Source organism: Ammodytes marinus, assembly GCF_949987685.1.
Source record: "Ammodytes marinus genome assembly, chromosome: 15".
Taxonomy (NCBI): domain Eukaryota; kingdom Metazoa; phylum Chordata; class Actinopteri; order Uranoscopiformes; family Ammodytidae; genus Ammodytes; species Ammodytes marinus.
The window spans coordinates 29660948-29681867 of NC_137219.1; the positions used below are offsets into that span (position 1 = coordinate 29660948).

General features: G+C 39.9%; 1 protein-coding gene across 2 annotated transcripts in view; it reads left to right on the plus strand.

Annotated features, from left to right (window-relative positions):
• Nucleotides 1-12560, plus strand: part of LOC307261351 (gephyrin-like) — a 128376-nt gene extending 115816 nt beyond the window's left edge. For both annotated transcript variants that reach the window (XM_080041869.1, XM_080041870.1), the window contains exons 23-24: nt 9956-10094; nt 10218-12560. In XM_080041869.1, the coding sequence (XP_079897995.1) occupies nt 9956-10089 (134 nt within the window). In that variant the 3' untranslated portion in view covers nt 10090-10094; nt 10218-12560. The remainder of the gene's footprint in view (nt 1-9955; nt 10095-10217) is intronic.
• Nucleotides 12561-20920: the final 8360 nt, after the last annotated feature.

The window sequence follows — 20920 nt, forward strand, 5'->3', positions numbered from 1 at the left end:
GTTTCTTTGAAAATGAATTTTAATATGCAAATGAGCTATACACTAATCGTACATGCCCAAAATAAACCCAAATAGGCTTAATTTTTTTCTTTACTCCTACCACAATAAAACTTTACATAGTAAAAGTATACTTAAAAAGTCACTTTTTTTGTATTACAAGTTTCTTTTTAAATGAATTTGAATATGCACATGAGCTCCACACTTATTGAATATCCAATCATCCTACTGCCAATGGGTGATGGCAATGCTGCTTTTAGACTGGCCTCAAACCTGAAAAACTGCCTGGCTTACCTGCCAGGGGTGCCTCTCATGAATTAGATTTGTCTCTTCAAATGCCACTGCACGCAATTTGATAGCACTACAACCAATCAGAGCAATGAACAATGTGCCGTATTAAGCCCCGTTCATTTAGCGAACAGCGGGATTAACTGTTAAATTTAACTTTTGCCGTGGTCGTCTGCAATACAGAATATTCCTCTTACTTGCTAATGAAAGATTGAGTGCCGTCTTCCAAATTGTAAAGGGTCGAGGCCAAAGCAGTCTCAAACTCACACAACATATCCGCAGCTATCTTTGATGTTTACTATCACGGCTTCGACGGCGCACTGTCGTCATCCGTTTACGTCCGCCCCAGAGCACCATACATAGGGCTCTGGCCCGCCCATATCAGATAGAACCAATTGAAATGTAGCTCAGGATTTCTTGACATATTTAATGAGCTTCAATGGAGAGTGCCCAGACCAACAGGCGCAGCACATTTAACTTGCCAGCGCCTAGTGGCAGGTCTGGATTTCCAGGCTAGTTCCATTCCCTTTCCTATGCCAAATAGACGAGACGTAGAATCACAGCCTGAAATGGCATGGAGAAAGAGGAGATTGTCACACACCTTGGGACCAAGTAACTCCTTTGTCTACTTTATGCACCATATCCGTCTGGTTTTTGTTGCTTTCTTTGGTTCTTGTGCCATAAACGGCTCCTGTGCATTCAGATCAGCATGATGCAACAAGAGTTCTGACAAGTCTGTGTCATCACCTTCTGAGACTGTGTCTTTTGTTCTGGCAGAGGCAATAGCAGTTTGGACAATGAGCACATCTGCATCGTGCTTTGCATGGTTTGTGATATTCCATTTTTATCTTTGAAAATTGATTTTAATATGCAAATTAGCTATACTCTAATCAAATATAGGCTACCCAAAATATATCCGCATAGGCTTCATTTTTTCTTTTAAAGATCCAAGTGACTGCTGCAGATATTGCTGCAGTTGGTCGCATACACATTCAGTACTTTATGATTCCTCCTATACGTGAACCTATTGAGTATCAGCCACTGGCTCTGTTGCCAGCAGATAACAAAACATCACAGCTGGATGTTTTGTGGAAGACAACCCTCCTCCTTCACTCTCAAAGGCCATCATGGTCTGGTATGATGCAGATCCTGCATCTTCTAGATGAACACCCTGGGAGAGCTTCAGTAACATTCCTTCCAATGATTGATCTTGATCCCAGTGATGAATCCTGCATATACTCAACATTGAGGTTTGTGGCAACTCAAGCTCTGCAGTATGATGTGACCCCTGTTCTGACGTTCGACCAACCCCTTCTGGAAAGCCTTGACCATTATAAGTTAACTTCTAATACAAATGTTTTACTTTTCATGTAGACTTTCATTGTGTAAAGTTTTAATGTGGTAGGAGTAAAGGTTCAAATTAAGCCTATGCGGATAGCCTATATTTGATAAGTGTATAGCTCATTTGCATATTAAAATTCATTTTCAAAGAAACTTGTAAGACAAAAAATGGTGTATCACAAACCATACAAAGCACGATGCAGATGTGCTCATTGTCCAAACTGCCATTGCCTCTGCCAGAACAAAAGACACAGTCTCAGTAGGTGATGACACAGACTTGCTAGTACTCTTGTTTCATCATGCTGATCTTAATGCACACAAGCTGTTTATGGCACAAGAACCAAATAAATTAATTGATAGCTGTCCCCAGACAAATGTGCAACATCACATCTCTCTTCCTGAGATCCTCTGAGATTGTCTTTCCCTTTTGGCAAGTCTGATCTGTATGGGTTCACTTTGGTGGGCCTACAGTGACCTGGTTTGATCTCTGTTTTATCTAGTGCCACCCAATTTCTTTATAACATTGGTCCATTTCATCACAAATTTGGCCCACCTGATTACCAATGCAGCTCAGGGTTCACAAACTTTTTCACATACAAAAGTTGGCAAATAATTTTTTTAAATCTGTTTTAACAATTGATTTCTGGAAAAGAAAAATGTTTAATTGATAAACAAAAATCTGTTATTTCATTTAAAAATACTGGTATTGATAAATAAAATTCATAAAGGCTCAAGGGGTTCACATACTTTCAAGCAGCACTGTATGGTGCATAAAGTAGACAAAGGAGTTACTTGGTCCCATGGTGTGTGACAATCTCCTCTATCCATGCCATTTCAGTCTCGTCTATTTGGCATAGGAAAGGGAATGGCACTGAAAAAAGTAAAAAATTACACTAGCTAAGGGAGGGGTTAATCTAATTCATGAGAGGCACCTGTTATACCCCTGGCAGGTAAGCCAGGCAGTTTTTCAGGTTAGAGGCCAGTCTAAAAACAGCATCGCCATCACCCATTGGCAGTAGGATGATTGGATATTCAATAAGTGTGGAGCTCATGTGCATATTCAAATGCATTTAAAAAGCAACTTGTAATACAAAAAAAGTGACTTTTCTAGTATACTTTTACTATGTAAAGTTTTATTGTGGTAGGAGTAAAGGAAAAAATTAAGCCTATTTGGGTTTATTTTGGGCGTGTACGATTAGTGTATAGCTCATTTGCATATTACAATTAATTTTCAAAGAAACTTGTAATACAAAATGTTTTCATTGTCATGGATACTTTCATTGTGTAAAGTTTCATTTTGATAGGACTAAAGGAAAAAATAGCCCTATTGGGATTTATTGGTGTCTCGCCTTATTGGCACACATCTCGGATTGATGAGAATTAAACATATTTCCTCAACTAGGATTTCTTAGGACTTTTAGTATGTTGTTCTGGACACCTCATAGAAATTATCTGAGCTGAAAAAAATTCTTTTACAATTTGTCTGTCGAAAAACGCTATTTTGCCTGGACTATTAGTCATTGGAAAGTTCTGTCGATCCAGTATGGGATGGTGATCGTGAAAAAAATTCTTAAGGTTTGGAACAAACTGATAGCCCCCTGTTTTGACATCTGTCTCATGTTGAGTTCTCTAGTACTTTATATATGGAGAAAATTGGATATGAGATTTCAGGGAAAGCAAAGAAGTTTAATAAAATATGGCAGCCTTTCCTTGACTATATCACAGTACCAGTGTTTGGAATAACGCTGTTTAAAATAACGGCGTAAGGTAACGCCGTTATTTTTTCAGTAACGGGGTAATCTAACTAGTTACTGTTTCCGTCGTTACAACGCCGTTATCGTTACTGAACGTTAAATGCGGTGCGTTACTATGAATTGATTGAATAAACTGTGTAATCTGAACGCACCCCTGGCTCCATTCTACACAAACTGCTAGTAAGGAGACCGGGTGGGTTAACAACGAGATAAGTGATTGTTATTTCTTATAATGTTTTAAGATGTGTTTTATGCAATGTGGATGACATTATAACTGTCAATTAGCGGCCGTGACGTCAGTCAGCCGGAGCGCCTGTTTAGTGAAGTTTCTTTTTCTTTCTCTCTCTATTTTGTGAGCGTGCAACTTGCAGCAGTACCCACCTATCAATCCACGGTTGAAACGTGCTTTCCCTGTGTTTGTTTGCATCACCCTTGTGAGTAGCCTAAGTGCTTGGAGTTTCCCGATCTCTATTATAATTTATGCACGTTATTGAACAGCCGCGATTCGCAGGTCGCAAAAGCTGTTTAACGTGTCATCATCACGAGCGGAGTGTAAGATATTGTTCTTTTTCCCGGGATCGGTATGCTGCTGTGCATGTTAAATAAGGAAATAAACAGCGGGTAAATTCTTATTCCTCCTCATCGTCTCATGCTTCATATTCTGACGTTTTTGGCCTTAAGTGGTGTTTTGGCCGACACCCCTGAAGTGAATATTAGTGATACTAGCAGATCATCACGGTAGGCCTACATCCACCAGTTTCCTCTACTACAAAGGTGGAGATATAAGCACTAGCCTATTTCAAATTCATTGAGGTCAAAGAATGTTTACTTTTGTTGAGAACAAAATACTTGAAGTGCAGGATAAACCTCTTGCTGTCTGTTGATGTGCAATAAATAAATATTGAAGGTTATGTATCCTACAAGTACCTGTCTGTTCTACTCATTTCAACTGAAATCCAAAGTCTTTGACATATAGCAATTTTTTTTTTACAGTAGGCTAATGCAAATAGTTACTTTCCCTGGTAACTAGTTACTTCTATTATAAAGTAATTCAGTTACTAACTCAGTTGCTTTTTGGAATGTAGTGAGTAACTATAACTAATTACTTTTTTAAAGTAAAGTTCCCAACACTGCGCAGTACTGACATACTTGACACCTCAACTACCTTTAATTTTCAGTGTAGAGAGTACGCCATGTTTGTTGTTTATTTTATTTTATTTTATCTTTTATTTAATTTTTTATTCCTTTTTTCATTGTTTTTTCAGTGTGTATGTTCATAAAAAAATATAAATAAAATGCATTTCCTGCTGAAATGCTGAATGAATATGAACAGTTCAAAAAGTTTGATAATAGGGGGAGAGTGGCCTAAGTTGTGCAACTTTTCACTCAAAGTGACTTTAAAGTAAGGCCTTAACAGTAAAGTCTCCAACTCAAATATGTACATATATTTCAGGGTGTTGTGCATCCCTGGCAATAAAAACTTTGGATCTGGAATAAACTGTTGAAGAAATATAACTTTCGGAAAAAAAGTTGTCTTGATGCACAACTTGCCCCCGGTGTGGTGTAAGTTGTGCGGTTGGAGAGAATACCCTGGGGTGAATTGTGCCATTGATATATATCTCATAAACTGTAATGCAAGACAAATCCATTAGACAATCACTTATTTAAGGTGTATTTAAAGTAAATAAAGTAAATAGTTGACAAAGATTGAAGGACAATTTTCTTAAACAAGGCCTAGCAGATCTAATGGTTTTACCTGCAAAGCTCACAATGACAAAGTCACCATCATCTTTCTGGCCATCTGAACTCTCATCAGTGGTGTCGTTAAGTGGAATTGAGATGTCACTCTCTTCTGAGCTACTGTAGACAATCACTTTCTTTTGGTGACCAGCGTATACAGCCATGCCACTGGCACAACTCTCAGAAATGTACTTTGCACTAGTTGCTCCGTGCTTGTGGAACCAACTGCCACCTGACAAATGTGATTCCCCTCCATTTCTGCCTTTAAATCAAGGCTCAAAACCCATCTGTACACCATGGTGTTTCCTCCCCATTAACTATCTTACCTCTGCACTACTATCTGTGTTTATGTGGATGTATGGGCTTTACGTCTTTTATTTTGGTTATTGTTATTTTACCTTCATTGTTTACCTACTGAATGCACTATGTACAGCACTTTGGACAGTGCAAACTGTCATAAATGTGCTTTTATAAATACATTTTACTTACTTACTTACTTATAACTCACCCAGGCCCTTTGGCACAAATCACCCCAATCCCAGAAATTTGGTTAATAAGCATGATGCAGCAATTTAGGGCTGACATTGTGCTAACTGTATAGACTCAAAATGTAGCATACCAAAGCACTAAAACATGTGTCAAATGTTTTCAAACTTGTCTATAATTGTTCAGACACAATAATCAAAAAACCTTGATCGTGGAAATTTTACTTTGAAAGGCAAAACACAGTTTTTTGAGCTTAAATGTGCTTATATATTATTCCTTGTGTCTCCCTTCTTTACAGGATGAGTCAAATGAATGGCTCTTCTTAAATATGTGGTCACATTTCCAATTTCTTCCACGGTTTTCTAGAAACAAGGGGTGGCACAACTTCCAAAATGCACAACTTAGGCCACTCTCCCCTACTTGAAATAGTATAAGTATGGTCTAAAATGAGGGGAAAGTCTTGAAAACGTTGTTCAGTAGGCTCTGAGTTAGGGGATATGTCTATGTGGTTTAGTTGGTTGGACACCATTTGGCTTGGAAGCTCAAATCTCCCCAATATCTCTTTGTAAATAAAGATTAGGACAACAAAGGTGTGAATGCTCGATGCTCCAGCATTCACACTATATGTAGAATTTAATAAGCTGTAAATGCTGAAAGCATTCACAGCTATAAATATGGAGAATAACAGTCAAAACCAAAATTATTCATACCCCTGGCAAATTTTGACTTAAAGCTACTTTTATGAAACCAGCAAGCTTTTTCTTGATTGGAAATTACACAGGCTTCTCCCAGAAGATAATAAGACAATGTACAAGAGGCATCATTGTGAAAAAAAAAATACTTTTCAGCTTTTATTTACATTTGAACAAAAAGTGGCATGTCCAAAATTATCCATACCCTAATGTTAAGAGCACCATGGCTCCTATAGAGATTTAAATCCCTTATGTCTAAACAGTTACAACCCCAATTCCGAAAAAGTTGTAACGTTAGGAAAAAAAATTGGGTAACACTTTAGTTTGATAGTCCACTGTTGACACTCAACAAGCCATCAGTAGATATGCAGTTGCATGTCAACAGTGAATGAGTTGACATTCAACAGAACTATCTCAACAGTTAAGTAACATCTATTCAACTAACTGTAAGTTAACTATAAGTTGCATGTGATAATTTCCTAATCCTTTTCGACATGTATTCAATAAATAACATTACAAATAGATATGTATTTGTTTAAACTGATCAACTTTATTGTCTTTTTTTGTAAATATACACAAATATACAATTTGATGCCAGCAAAATGTTTCAAAAAAGTTCAGACGGGCATTAAAAGATTCGGAAAGCCGTAGAATGTTACACATATGAACATGTTAACTGGTAACAGGTGATATTCATATAGTCATTTAGTATATAAAGGGGCATCCCGTAAAAGTTCAGTGTTCACAAGCAATAATTCGGTGAGGCTCACCATTTTGGGAAGAACTGCAGAGGAAAACAGTCGACAGTTTATTTCACGATCTACAATCCATAATATAATTAAAATATTTAGAGAAACCAGAGAAATCTCTGCAGTTAAGAGGCAAGGTCCAAAATTAAAATGTGATGCCCTTGACCTAAGGTGGCACTGCATTAAAAATGTAAATGATTTTATAAAGGATATTACTACATGGCCATGGAACACTTCAGAAAACCATTGTCAGTAAAAACAGTTTGTCACTACATCCACAAATGCAAGATAAGACTACCATGCAAAGTGAATGCCATATAAAAACAGCATCCAAAAATGCAGCAGACTTATCTGGGCCTGGGCTCATCTGAGATGAACTGACGCAAAGTGGAACAGTGTGCTCTGGTCTGACGAGTCACATTTCTAATAGTTTTTGTAAATCATGGACGTTGTGTCCTCCGGGCTCCAGAGGAAAAGGACCATCCAGATTGTGACCAATACAAAGTTGAAAAGCCAGCGTTTGTGATGGTATGGGGGTGGTTTAGTGCACATGGCATTGGTAACTTGCACATATATGAAGGCACCATTAATGCTGAAAAGTACTTACAGGTTTTGGAGCAACATGCTGCCATCCAGACAATGTCTATTTCAGGGACGTCCATTCTTATTTAAGCAAGACGATACCGAGCCACGTTCTGCATGTCTTAATACAGCTTGGCTTCATAGGGAAAGAGTGCGGTTACTAGACTGGCCTGTCTGCAGTCCATACCTGTCTCCCATTGAAAAAATGTGGGGCATTATGATGGAAATCCAGACCTGCCGCCAAATTAAATTTGCTGGGCCTGTTGGTCTGGACACTCTATATTGAAGCTCATTAAATATGTCAAGAAATCCTGAGCTACGTTTCAATTGGTTCTATCTGATATGGGCGGGCCAGAGCCCTATGTATGGTGCTCAGGGGCGGATGTAACCGGATTACGACAGTGCTGTGCGTGCGCAGTCGAAGACGTGATAGTAAACAGCAAAGATGGCTGCGGATATGTTGTTTGAGCTTTTGGCCTCGACCCTTTAGGATTTGGAAGACGACACTCAAATATTTAATTAGCAAGTGAGAGAAATGTTCTGTTTTGCCGACTGACCACGGTGAAAGTTTAATTTAACAGTTAATCCCGCTGGTCGCTAAACGAATGGGGCTTAATACGTCACCTTGTTCATTGCTCTGATTGGTTGTAGTGCTATCCAATTGCGTGCAGTGGCATTTGAAATGCACGAGTAGGAGCTGCCCCTTGAGTTGGGAACATAGATAGTAAATAATATGGATGTAGCATCCGGGCTGACCTCAGTTATTCACACGGCATCCAATAATCCTGGTTTGTGCGCGTCGCCATTTTGTGAGATTTTTACTCCGCCTCACGTCGGGGGGAGGGAGATAGCTGACGTATACCTCCGAGGCAAAGTGAGGGATAACGGGGCGGAGAGCTGTCATTCAAGAGATCTCGCCAATACATTTTAACCTCCAAAAGAATAAAAACTAGCCTAATAGAAAAAAAATTCACCCCCCTCAGTGTTGTCATGGAGATATGACCTAAACACACAGACTAAAATGGTTTTGTGGACCAGGCTGTAAATAGGTTTAATAAGACTTTGAAAACGGCCTGTCTAACAAGTGAGTCAAAGAAAAATTGCCCAGTCTTGGTACCACCCCCAGTGGCAATTCCGGTCTACTACAGTTTTGGTCACTTCCTTATTGGATGCTGGTAAAAATCGCTGCAGACCCGGGTTCAAATCCAACACGTGGTCAGCTCTCTGCATGTCATTCCCCTTCTGCCCCATTTCATCTCCCCCCTCTGCACTGTCAATAAGGCCTTGAAAAGCAAAAACAATAATGAAAATAGATGTTATTTTGTCGTTTTAGTGATTGGTTTTTATCATAAAAACTCATATTTTGAAATAAAGACAGAGGTGATAAAATGGGTAAATTTTACTATTATCTTTCATTTTACCAAATTGCATTGTGTTTTCTGCAGTAAAATGGGAAATCAGAGGCAAAAACTTTTTTTCACTTTAATTTAAAGGGGGGGTGCCAAAAACGTTCGTTATAATGTAAGTCAATGGTAGAAATCTAACTTCTTTATTCAATTGGACATTATACAAAAAGTAATAATGCACCAAAGTAAATTTTTTCACCCATCATTCAGATGGGTAAGCCGGTGATACTAATAATAATCAGTGAAAAAAATATGTATACATTATTGAATTTTAGTGTATTTTTCAAAAAAGCGGTTGGTGGTATATGTTCAAAAATGGCATCTAAAGGGTTCATTTTTAAATGTGATTAATTAAATCACAACTTAAATTGAACAACAACCCCTTCATGAAATTTTTTTTTTTTAAATTGGGAAAAAATATTGATTTGATAATTTTATTGCAGTTTAAAGGTCAAAATACACAAAATGTACCTAACAGACCCAGTGTAACTTTTTTTTAACAGGGCATAAGGGTTAAGTTGTATTTCAGGCAAGAATGGAAAATAATTTTGCTTTCAAAATGTCAACAATTAATGTCCTCAGTTCCCAAACGCTTACTCAGTGTTGTTAAAATAAAGGTTGATGTAAAACAGTCGTAAACATGCCCCTGTCCCAACTTTTTGGAAACATGTTGCAATTTTTCAAATTGTATATTTGTGTATTTTTACAAACAACATTAAAGATTATCAGCACTGTTATTTATTGAATACATGTCAAAAAGGATTAAGGAATGATCACATTGTTTTATTCAGATTTTTCATAATGTCCCAACTTTTCGGAATTAGGGTTGTATATGCAGTATATATTCCTTTCTAAGCTAGGTTAAACACTGCACACACAAGCCTCTCACACAGAAGCATTTACTGTCCCTCTATCTCCAGGTAACCAGGTATCCAGCAGGCTAATGTCAATGCGTAGCGCCAACGGCCTGCTGATGTTACCTCCTAAGACAGAGCAGTATGTGGAACTGCATAAGGGAGAGGTTGTGGACGTCATGGTCATTGGACGGCTATGATGCAGGTATGGTTTATTCTCATTTATTTTATTCAAGTCACCTGTATTGTCACAGGACACTTACTCATATATTTTACAATGTATGAATAGGGAAATAAAACACACCATACCAAAATATTTTCTCCCCAGACTTCAATGTCACTTGCTTCCGAATACCATGGCAGTGCCGGGACTTCCTATCTGGACAGGAAAGAGGCGTGGGCAGGAAGTGATGCATGTCTACCTGGTGGCCATTAGCTGTGATGTTATATGCAACAGCCAACTGGAGCCAGTGGAGGCTGAATCTTCATTGGTCTGCACTGAGGAGATTAATGTATTTCAATTGAGAGAAAAAACATGAAGAAATAATAAAATGAGATGTATTTGTAATAATATTATTGATATTATCCTGATACCAATTATTAATATCTTAATTGATCATTGATATTCTATTTATTAATTATTATAATGGTTCTGATTGAATATTATCTTAGTAGTAATCATTTCCGCTGTAATCATGTTCATTTGCTTTGTGTAATCAACATTTTCCCCTGGTAGATACTGTCCTTCCTCCACTCCTAAATTCTTTATGCTCTTCCCTCCCCTTTCTTTTTTTCTTTGACTTGTTTTCTGCTCTTGCATTCCTTTCCAGATATAAAAACACCTTTCTCTGCAGTATCACTACTGCTCTTCTCCTAAACACATTGAACATAACGTTAGTATTAACGGATTAATGAACTAAAGGCTTTTAAAACATATTTTGATTTAAGCTGCTGAGATATATTTTGCATATACAATAAATAACTTCGTTTGTTGTTTTGTTGCAAAAAAAAGTATATTCTCTCCATACTGGAATGATTGCTCTGTCACACATCAAATATACAATCTATTGCTGTAAAATCGCACACACCGTACAAGATGCTTTCTTTCAACATGAAAGTCATCATTTTTATGATAAAACAAATAATGACTTCAATGATCTGTGGTCAGGGAGGAACTTGGCCACACCGATAGTATTGACATAACCCTAAACCTGCATTTAATGTTTTCCTTTTGTTAACAGTTTAAACCATAGCACTGCAGTTCACATTAAAATATATATGGACAGTCTTCGATACATGTGGTTTTTGCATTTTTACAACTAATAGATCATGCTTGTGGAATTCTATATTTTTCAAATGAACAAATTGAATAAAATGCACAAAACCAACAATTGTCATTTTTACACAGTTTAGCGAGGTGCTGCCAGACAGTGGCAGATAAGCTTTTTCCTCTTCTTTCCAGTCTTCATGCTAAGCAAAGTTAATACAAACACTTATTCTCAGTTTATCATTTGTAAACTTCCAAACCAGAAGTTCCTGTCAACCATTTTTCCTCTAAGAACTGCAGCACTAGACAACATTTCTGAGCTTTGAGCACTCTCCTGATCCTCCATCTCCTCCTCTTTTCCTTTTTTCCTTCACACCTGCATCCCCATGAAGGGGTGTGTTTTAATCCCTAATTAGATTTCACACCAGGCAAGAGACCACAGTGCAACACTTGGATGGGTCTTCTGATCTGAATAAATGTTACATTTATAGCAGTTCTTGATGCTATTATCAGTGTGTGTAAAAATAATTTAAGTCCAGGCTCACTTATTTCTCTAGCTCCAAAGATCAAAAACTTGAAACAAAATGAAAGAACAGGGTGACATTCTTGCCGCTGTTTAAAGGCGTTCATTAATTCGGTGGAAAGCCCATATCTGAATTAAATATAGTATTACATTTAAACACTTCCACCTTTGTGTTTTGGTAGCTGATAATTATGGTAACCCATTATGACAGGAATGCAGGGCCAGAACAGATCCTGGAGGACCAATCAAACCCAGATATATCAATTTGAATAAGAAGAAGCAGGTTATTGTTAAAACTTATTTTGTAACGGGTGATTCATAACACTTGATTGAACTCAGTGTCACACTGCACTAGGCTGGCACCGCCCGCCTACGTACTTCCACTCAATTTTCATTTCCCTTCAGTAGTCAGTCTGGGCCTGCAGTATGTAAGTGGGTTTTCTTCGCCAGATTTTTGGTGGTCCAATCAGTGAACAGAGGGAGTGGCTGAGAACAATGACATGCGCCAGTTTCAGTTGTAGTCAGAAGCCAGCGCATGACAAACGTAGCGACCAAACGTTATGCGATGGTTGGCAGATCCACAGTGGCACTGGGCAGATCCAATAGTTTTAAACTTAAACAGACATCCGCATTCAAGTGAGTTAACGTTTGTCAATTGAGCGATTCCAGACCCTCTGTACAAATGAAATTAAGTACGATGGTCTGGTAGGACCAGGCTAACACTGCACTGCACACAATATATAAATCAAGACCAGCACTTGTAATGAAGCAATGACACATTATTCTACTACTACTGTAAAAATATAATGAAGAGGATGTTTTTTCTTTGTAATGATATTGTTGAAACTGAAGATGAATTAATAAAAATACCCTTGATTATTCTTTACTTTCTGTGATATCTGTGATATGGTGACACAGATGGTGATCATCCAGTTACATAATTTGATTCATCCTGAAGGCAAATTGGGTTGATGTAATAGCTAAGAAATAAGCAGAATTTAAAATCAAATTAATGATAAAAAATATGCAGAGTTCAGATTCCAAGATGGCGAGTAGAGGTGAATGACTGCCGTACCCAAACTTTTAACATTACTTTATCTCTAATGGCATATATTCCCTTATCTGACTTTGGCAGCAAGTTAAGCAAACTACTGAAGAGCTAACCAAAAATTGTTATGTCTACTCATACTGTAAAGCAGACTAGGCCATCTGTACTGTGCCCGAGTACGTTTGCCCCCTAAAGTCTTGATCGTTTTGCTAGTTTGAGTAGGCCATCCATTATCAAGTACAGTACACATGCTAATGAGTCTACATGCGCACTAGCAAGCGCGCAGACGGGGATCCTCACGTCAATTTATTAGGGACGCACATAGTCGGTTAAACATTTCAACGTCCGCTGCCTTACTAGTCGGCACCAGAATTGCCCATCACTTGGACTTGTACATAAAATGTGTGAGAATCAACGTTTGTGTAGGCCTAGGTGTGGGCTAATTAAAGAGGGAAAGAGATAAAAAGGCGAGAGCAGCATAAAGCAAAGCAAAAAGGTTTTCTTGACCGCTGCCTTAAAGCCACTACGAGTAACTTTGTCCGTTGGCGGCCCCTTTGGACAAAAGCGGTAGTATTTTTACGACGCAGGCTGTCGTAAAGCTGTTTTCTAGCGCGTGCCGGCCGCGCGAGTGTCAAATGCTTAGGACGCAATAAGGTGCATGTCCGTGTGTTGAAAGAGTGAGGGCACGGACTCTTTTCGGCCCCGCGAGAGCATCAACTAATGCCAGTCAGTGCTACACACACCTGATTGCAATGAGTTGATGCAGGTTCACTAACAACTCGCACGGAGCTGAAAGATTCCGTGTCCTCACAGAAAGCGAATGAACGAGAGACGGTAGTTTGTATGGATCACGATGAGGTAATGTGTTTATGTTGTTGTAAATAATGACTATTTCAGATGAATAATGGTCATCTGATGATGTTGAAGCAAACTTTGTTTTAGTACCGCTCATCCATTTAGGAGTAAACACTGCAGTCTAGTTCGCTCCCGTGAAATTCTGTACACGTTGCTTGGCAACGCCCTCTTCCCGCCCGTCTAGCTTTTCTTCATTGCATTTTCTTTTTTTTTCTTTGATGGTTCAGCCCCGTTATCAGTCATTATGACGACAAAAAACTGTCTCAAACAAGGCTCCCGCTCCCCTTCCCTCACCTGGAGGGATAGGCTTCTCAAATCACGTTGCTGCGCTACACTGAAATCTGCAACCAATATGAATAGGTGACCATAGAGCCTGCATGCGCAAACCGAAAATTGGACCGGGTGTGCGACCAGACCAAATGCAGTAATAAAAACTATATAAAAACGTCTTTCTTTGCACTGATGCTCTTGTTTGCTGTTAAAGGTAATTTATGATTATCAGAGGAAACATGAGGCTGTTTTAAAGATATTTAAATGTTACTCGTAGTGGCTTTAATGCCCGCTGTGTTTACTCTCGTTAGTCAGCTGTTTTTTTTCTTTTTCCTCCCGTCAGCTGTGATAATACTGCCTTCACACACGGCGGTGGAGACGAACCCAAAAAAACACACATCGAGACTCGGCGGTCCAGCGATAAGGAAACAGTAGCCTACACTAACGTTTAACAAGAAGCTTTATAAAAGACCCACTTAAAATAACGATCTCTGATTTGGTGTATGGGTCTAAAACCAACCGGTACATGTGTCCGATGACGGGCAGTTTTATTATTAATAAACATTACGCTGCATATTAGAGCAGCATGTACATTAACGGTGTCGTAATTGTTTAGAAGACTGTTAAGGCTGTAAGGCTCCTAAAGCGTTAACCTTGTGCTTGGTTTTCTTTCTCGATGTTTTTTTAATAGACTAGTCATCCCTACAATTTAGATGAGACTGTCCACCTCATTGGTCTGATGTGGAAGTGGAATATTTGCTGCAAATTTGGCCGGATGAAAATATTCAAAAACAATCTTATAGTCTACAGTAGCCTACGCTCCAAATCCCAAACGCGCACGGTGACGTAGGGAAGGAGCAATCGTGCCCAGGCCAAGATCGCTAGGTGTAGTGTGAGTAAAGGGCCAGCGGGGGAGTGAGGAGGGGGGGCAATCGTACTTGAGAACGGTACAGGGCAACTTTGCCTGGTGTGAGTGCGCCATAAGAAAGATACTACACCAAAGGCAGAGGTAGCCACCAGGGATATTAGCATTGCAGCGCTCATTAGCTTGCTGATGTGCCACAAGGCAGATCTGTCTGCAGAATTTTGGAAAAGCTTATCCGCCCTCGAGTCAAAAATCGACCTGGTGCAAGCAACTGTTTGCAACCACAAGAAGTGTATCTCCTCGCTGGAGGCCAGTGCCGAATCGCTTGACGAACGTGTGTTATCACCGTGTGCTGAGCTAGCTTCTAGCAACACCAAGTTGAAGGCCAAACAGCGAACCTTGAGGCCCATAGCCACCCTTATAGCATCCGCTTAATCAGGCTTCCTGAGTCGGATCGAGGGCCCCCAACCCACCGCCTTCTTTTCCACGCTACTACCTTGGCATTTGGGTAAGCAGATACTGTCTTCCCCACCTGTCCTTGACTGTGCACAAAGGTCTCTAACGGCCTCTGCACACATCCTGCGTCTACCTCTGGAGCGCGTCGCCTTACCTTACTGCTGCGTCTCTCTGACTTTTGTCGGACACACATGGAACGTCTCAGCAGCTGCAGCTGCTGCTGCTGCAGCGCTGCTTCTAAAAGCCCTATCTTTCTACATAGTGTTTTCATAGATAATTCCCATTAAAAATGAAGTTCTTTTGTGTAATTTATGATGCGTATGATTTCTATTGAGTCTAATATTGAGTCTGGACAGTAATCCGTGTGCCCCATTGCCTTTTTTATTTAAATTTTTTTTTGCCACATTTTCGCTTGTTGGAAGTTTTATTTTGAAAGGGACACACCAGTAAATGGTGAAACTACTGCGAAAGCTGCCGGTATGAAGTCAATATGACTCTCAGCAGAGTATTTCTCTATCAGTTAAAGCAGAGAGACGCGCGGCTCTCAGAAAAAAATAGGCGAGCCTCCTGAGGTAAAGGGGAACGTCGCTGCAGACGTGCCTCAGACGCGCATCAGCAGTGCGTCTGAGGTTGGATGTGTGCCTGCTCTAGGTTGATTACATGGTCAGTGACAAAAAGTCAGACGCAGACGCGAGGTAGACGCGCAGTAGAGGTAGGATGTGTGCAGAGGCCGTCACAGCTATACCGAGGGAGGGTGAGAGGCACTCATTGGTATGTTTTCCTCGCAGCTGGTGACCTCCACGCCTAAACCGACACAGTGACGTCAAACATCCAATTTTGTGAGCTGTGCATCCCATCAATAATAGCTACACGTCATAACAATAATAAGCCTTGGTTCACCCCAAAACATTCAACTATTAAGGTAAGAGAAAAATGCAGCATATAAAACATGGCTGCTAAATACAAATTAAGGTCTGCAATAAGAAAAGCCAAATTCAATTATGATAGAACAAGAAATCTCAACCAATAATACTAGGACTGTCTGGGAAAAAAACTTAAGGACATCACCAACTACAAAACAAAGCCTTCACCCTCACCTGCTAATGACCATCAACTTCCTGACAAACTGAACACATACTATGGCAGGTTTGAACAGTCGTAGATGATCATAGAGGAGTTCTGACACCGTCACATGGCTCATTTTTGATCCCTGATTGGTCGAACTGGCAGTGTTACAACTCTACCCGTGTTACTTACATCCCCGGTCTCCCCTACTTCTTTTCTTTATATCAACTTTTGTCTATTAAACATGTAGCCTATTGGTGGAATAAAGACGTCTCAATTTCATTTCATGATAGCCTATGTTTTCACTTGAGAAATGTGTTTGAGGCATAAAGCTTCAAATCCTACTTTTCATTAGTTCTGTCTTTACATTTTACGAGATTGTAATCTGTGACAGTAGGATTGTCACAATCTCTCTAATCAATTGTTGACAACACATTGATATTTTTTAGCAAACAAATTAATAGTCTACTTACTTGAGGGGGAAATCGCATTGCGTTCATGATTTCCATAATGTAACGCAAACGGCGCCGACGAGCTGTCAGTCGTCTCCTTGCTGCCAAACCTCCAGTTCTTGTAAGTGGCATTTTGCATCGATCTCTGTCTATCATTTGGCCTATCTACTTATACACGCATCAATCAATCAATCAATCAATCAATCAATAGTCTTTCAGTCCACCTGTTCTAACAAAGGTGGAACCGCAGGGAAATCACAAACAATAAACTGTAGAAAAAACGTGTTTTATTTTTGTATTTTTTATATTAAAGAGGACCTATGATGCTTTTTGACTTTTATGACCTATAAACGTTGTTATGATGATTCATAGTCATGCTTAACCATACTAAATTATCAAATAATGACTTACATGCATTTCGACGTATTCCCTGCTGACCGTCTGGGGTGTCTGTGCAGAGCACTAAACACTAGCCAGTCGAGAAGTCACGTCTTCAAAGCGGTCTACCCTTTCATAATTCGTGACGTCGCATAAAAATTTGTGACGTGACCACGCGGATGTTTCCATGTGTGGTAATGCTGTCACTTCCCTGTTCGCGTCTGTCTCGCGCCCTTATAGCAGGCCCCCAGGATGCTGCCTTCTCCGAGCAGCCAGCATGGACATGTGGCCAACCCATTGGTATTGCATGGTAAGGGGTGGAGCTTATTTTCATGCGGCCCGTAGGCAGATGTCCCTGTCCACACAGTACAAGCAGCGAACAAGATTGTGTCTCTGCACATTTTTTCTGGATATCAATCATAGGCTCATACTTATCTTTAGACCATATACTATTAAAATGTAAGTTTTCTCATTTCAAAACGCCACCTCAAGCGTTTTATTAGCCCAACGGCTTTTAACGGCTTTCAGTTTGTTTTCGCCAGGCTAGATGCTACAGAACGAGACACCCGCCTCCAGTCCGCTACGCTTGCCGCCCTCTTTCTTGATAGGTCCATAATGCCGCTACGTCCATGCTACGTAATGCTTTGGGCCGCATGGAATTTCCGGATTATACTTCCTTGTTGCTTCTCTGCGCCTATGAGCAGCTTTCATAGGAATGAATGGGCGCCATGTTTCAATACGGTGTCCATTTCTTTATATGTCCATGCCTTATAGGTCCATGCTCGCGCTTCCCGCCACTGAAAGTGTTCCGGAAGGAAGGTAACCAATCACAACGGAGTGGGGTTTGCAAGAGGGGGGGGGGGGGGAGGGTAGCGGAGATGGCCGATGCACAGGCGGAGGGAGCGGAGATTGCAGAAGCACACACACTCAAGTGTTGACAGGACGTGCTGGATCGCCAAAATAAGAGAAAGAGCTTCCCGAAAATCTACATAGTTTTTTGTGATGTGATTCGTGTCAGGTTGCTCTATAGCAGTGTAAAACAAGAAATTAAGACCATTAAAGTAGAAAAATAGGTCCTCTTTAACATTCTTCTGAAAGTCATAACATTGAAAATGTAGACCAAACTTAAAAATAGACTTGTAGTAAACAATGTTTTATTTAAGAGAGCAGCTCCGTAGCTTGGCAACTGTGACGTGATTCACGTCAGCTGACATGTTTGAGTATACTTCAGCTTAAAACGTTTCGGCGCAACTCGCATACGCAATCGATCTTTGAGTAGAGAGTATGCAGTAGCCTATATAGATGGTGAGTATGTAGGATGTAGGCAGTGGCGTGCACAGACATTTTGGGGGGCAGGTGCTCATTGCAAAAAAAAGGGCACAATATATTCTATCGATGAATGACCAAATCATTTTAAGGGTACTTGTACAAAATCCCCCCCTGGCCTAATGACTTTTAATACCCGGCCACACAGAGTGTTTCTCAAAGGAATTTGGGAGACTGTGTTTGGGACCCTGGACCTTCTAGGGGTGTCCGGGGGAATGCTCCCCCGGAAGAAAATTTTTAAACTTTTAAAGTAAAATTCATCAATCAGGTGCACTTTGAGAAGAAAGCTAAGGCTAAATCACCTGTGTCAATGTGGGCTATTTAGTACTATTTTCTGGAATAATTTGGAGACACAGAATTACCAAAAAGCAGAAAGAAAAAATGTACATGTTTGAAAAAAAACAGTCAGTTTCGGATTTTTTTAAATAATCCCATATCCCGAATTCTCTCTTTGAAGTCTTCGTTAGGCCCCTGATCTCCGTACTAATAATATCCTATTAAGGTAAATACAAGATTACTGCAAGTCTTGTAACATAGAAATAACTTGTGGTTGGGACAAAATAATATAATTAACTTATATAGCTTCATGACTGATTTAGTACCACCAACCCACTTTGCGTAGTTAAAATAAAATGTGTGGACAGCTTTTAAGATATTTCAATAACATTTGAGGAACAGTTCAACATTAAAATCTGAGCTTTAAAAGGCCCTGAACAGTTAACATGACTCTGGTCTTGACTCTGACCCTTCATCTTCATCTTCCTCCTTGCTGCTGGTGGATGCTTTCATCCAGGAGAGCAGAGAGCTTGGTTACATTACAACCAGGCACAAGGCTACATTGGGAATTGCCTGTTTGTCATTTAGCAAATAAATTACTGCATGTGTTAATTATATAGCCTAAAGCAGGGGTGTCCAAACTTTTTTCACTGAGGGCCACATACAGAAAAATCTACGAAGGGCCGGGCCACTTTGCAAAAATAACACATTTATCAAGACATGTAGCTGCTCTGATGTTTAGTTTCATAGTGTCTTCGTAAATTGTAATCCTTCTTCATGGCAACACTTTCCTTGCACATTAAACAGACACATTTCCCCTCTTTATATGCCAATGATACACCCAGTGTTTTCTGCCTTTGCGTCTAATGTCCAGCAGGGTGAAAATAGTATCCAGCCGAGGTCCCGACCCTCCTAGGGGGGTCCGGGGGTATGCCCCCCCGGGAGATTTTTTTAAGTTTTTAAAGTGAAATGCATGAATCTGGTGCACTTTGAGAGGGAAATTAAGAGGCTAAGGCTGAAGAATTTTGTATGAAAAAAAATGGAGACACTGTGTCAGATGAATTAGAAGCTATTGGAGAAGGACACATAGATTTTCCATAATAATATTAATTTAAAATAAAATATTATGCAGGGTCCTCTGGGATGGGCTTGTTGCTCTTTTTCTTATATGGGACATATTTCTCTGTAATATGATGAGTGCATTTAAATTATTTAAAAATTAAAAGCGCCATATTACATTATATTTTTAAAATGTGCCACGGGCCAATCAATCAGTGTTTGACACCCCTGCACTAGTGGGTTAAATAAAAAATGCAAAAAAAAAAAAAAAAAAAAAATTTTTTTTTTTTTTCAAAGGGCCATATTACATCATATTTTTAAAATCGGCCGCGGGCCAATAAAAAGCGGGCCGCGGGCCGCAGTTGGCCCGCGGGCCGTAGTTTGGACACCCCTGGCCTAAAGTAAACCTAAACAACACTAAATATTCAGCATACTGATAGATTCACATGCTGTACCAATGACAAACTCTGCCGACATTAGTTGTGTTCATCACGTCATATCTATTTTTTTTTTTTTTGGCTAGCTTGTTAAGCAGGACAGTCGGCTAATTTATGCTCAGCTGTGTGGCGCTGCATGATATAGGCTACTTTATAACAGAGACAAATAAATGCAAGTTATAGCTTGGCAACTGAAGCTTAGGGGGCAAACAATACACTCTTGACTCCATTCAATGTATGTGTTACCTCGCTGGTGGGGCAGGGCAGGCGCAAGAGTAGGTGTGTGTGTGCAGCAGCTGCGGCAACGCGCCTCCGTTTGTGTCCACTCTGTGCGTTCACGTTGACAAAGGAAGTGTGTGCGGAGGAGGAGGGGGGGCATATTTATTGGGGCATTATTGTCAAATGTTTTTAATCGTTGAGCATTTATAGATGATAATGTCGGCATGGGCCACATACACTGTAAAAAAAAAAAAAAAAAAAAAAAAAACTAACTTCCAGATTTTTATTTATTTATTTATTTTTTATTTTTTCAAAAGGGCACTTGATTGGGCCAGGGGAAAAGGGCAGGTGCTTCAGCACCACTTCAGGTCTACCTGTGCACGCCACTGGATGTAGGACGCTAGTATGGCATTCCGAACACAGCCTGAGAGAGAGAGAGAGAGAGAGAGAGAGAGAGAGAGAGAGAGAGAGAGAGAGAGAGAGAGAGAGAGAGAGAGAGAGAGTTAGGGGTGGGTCTGTTCCGCTGTATCCGATA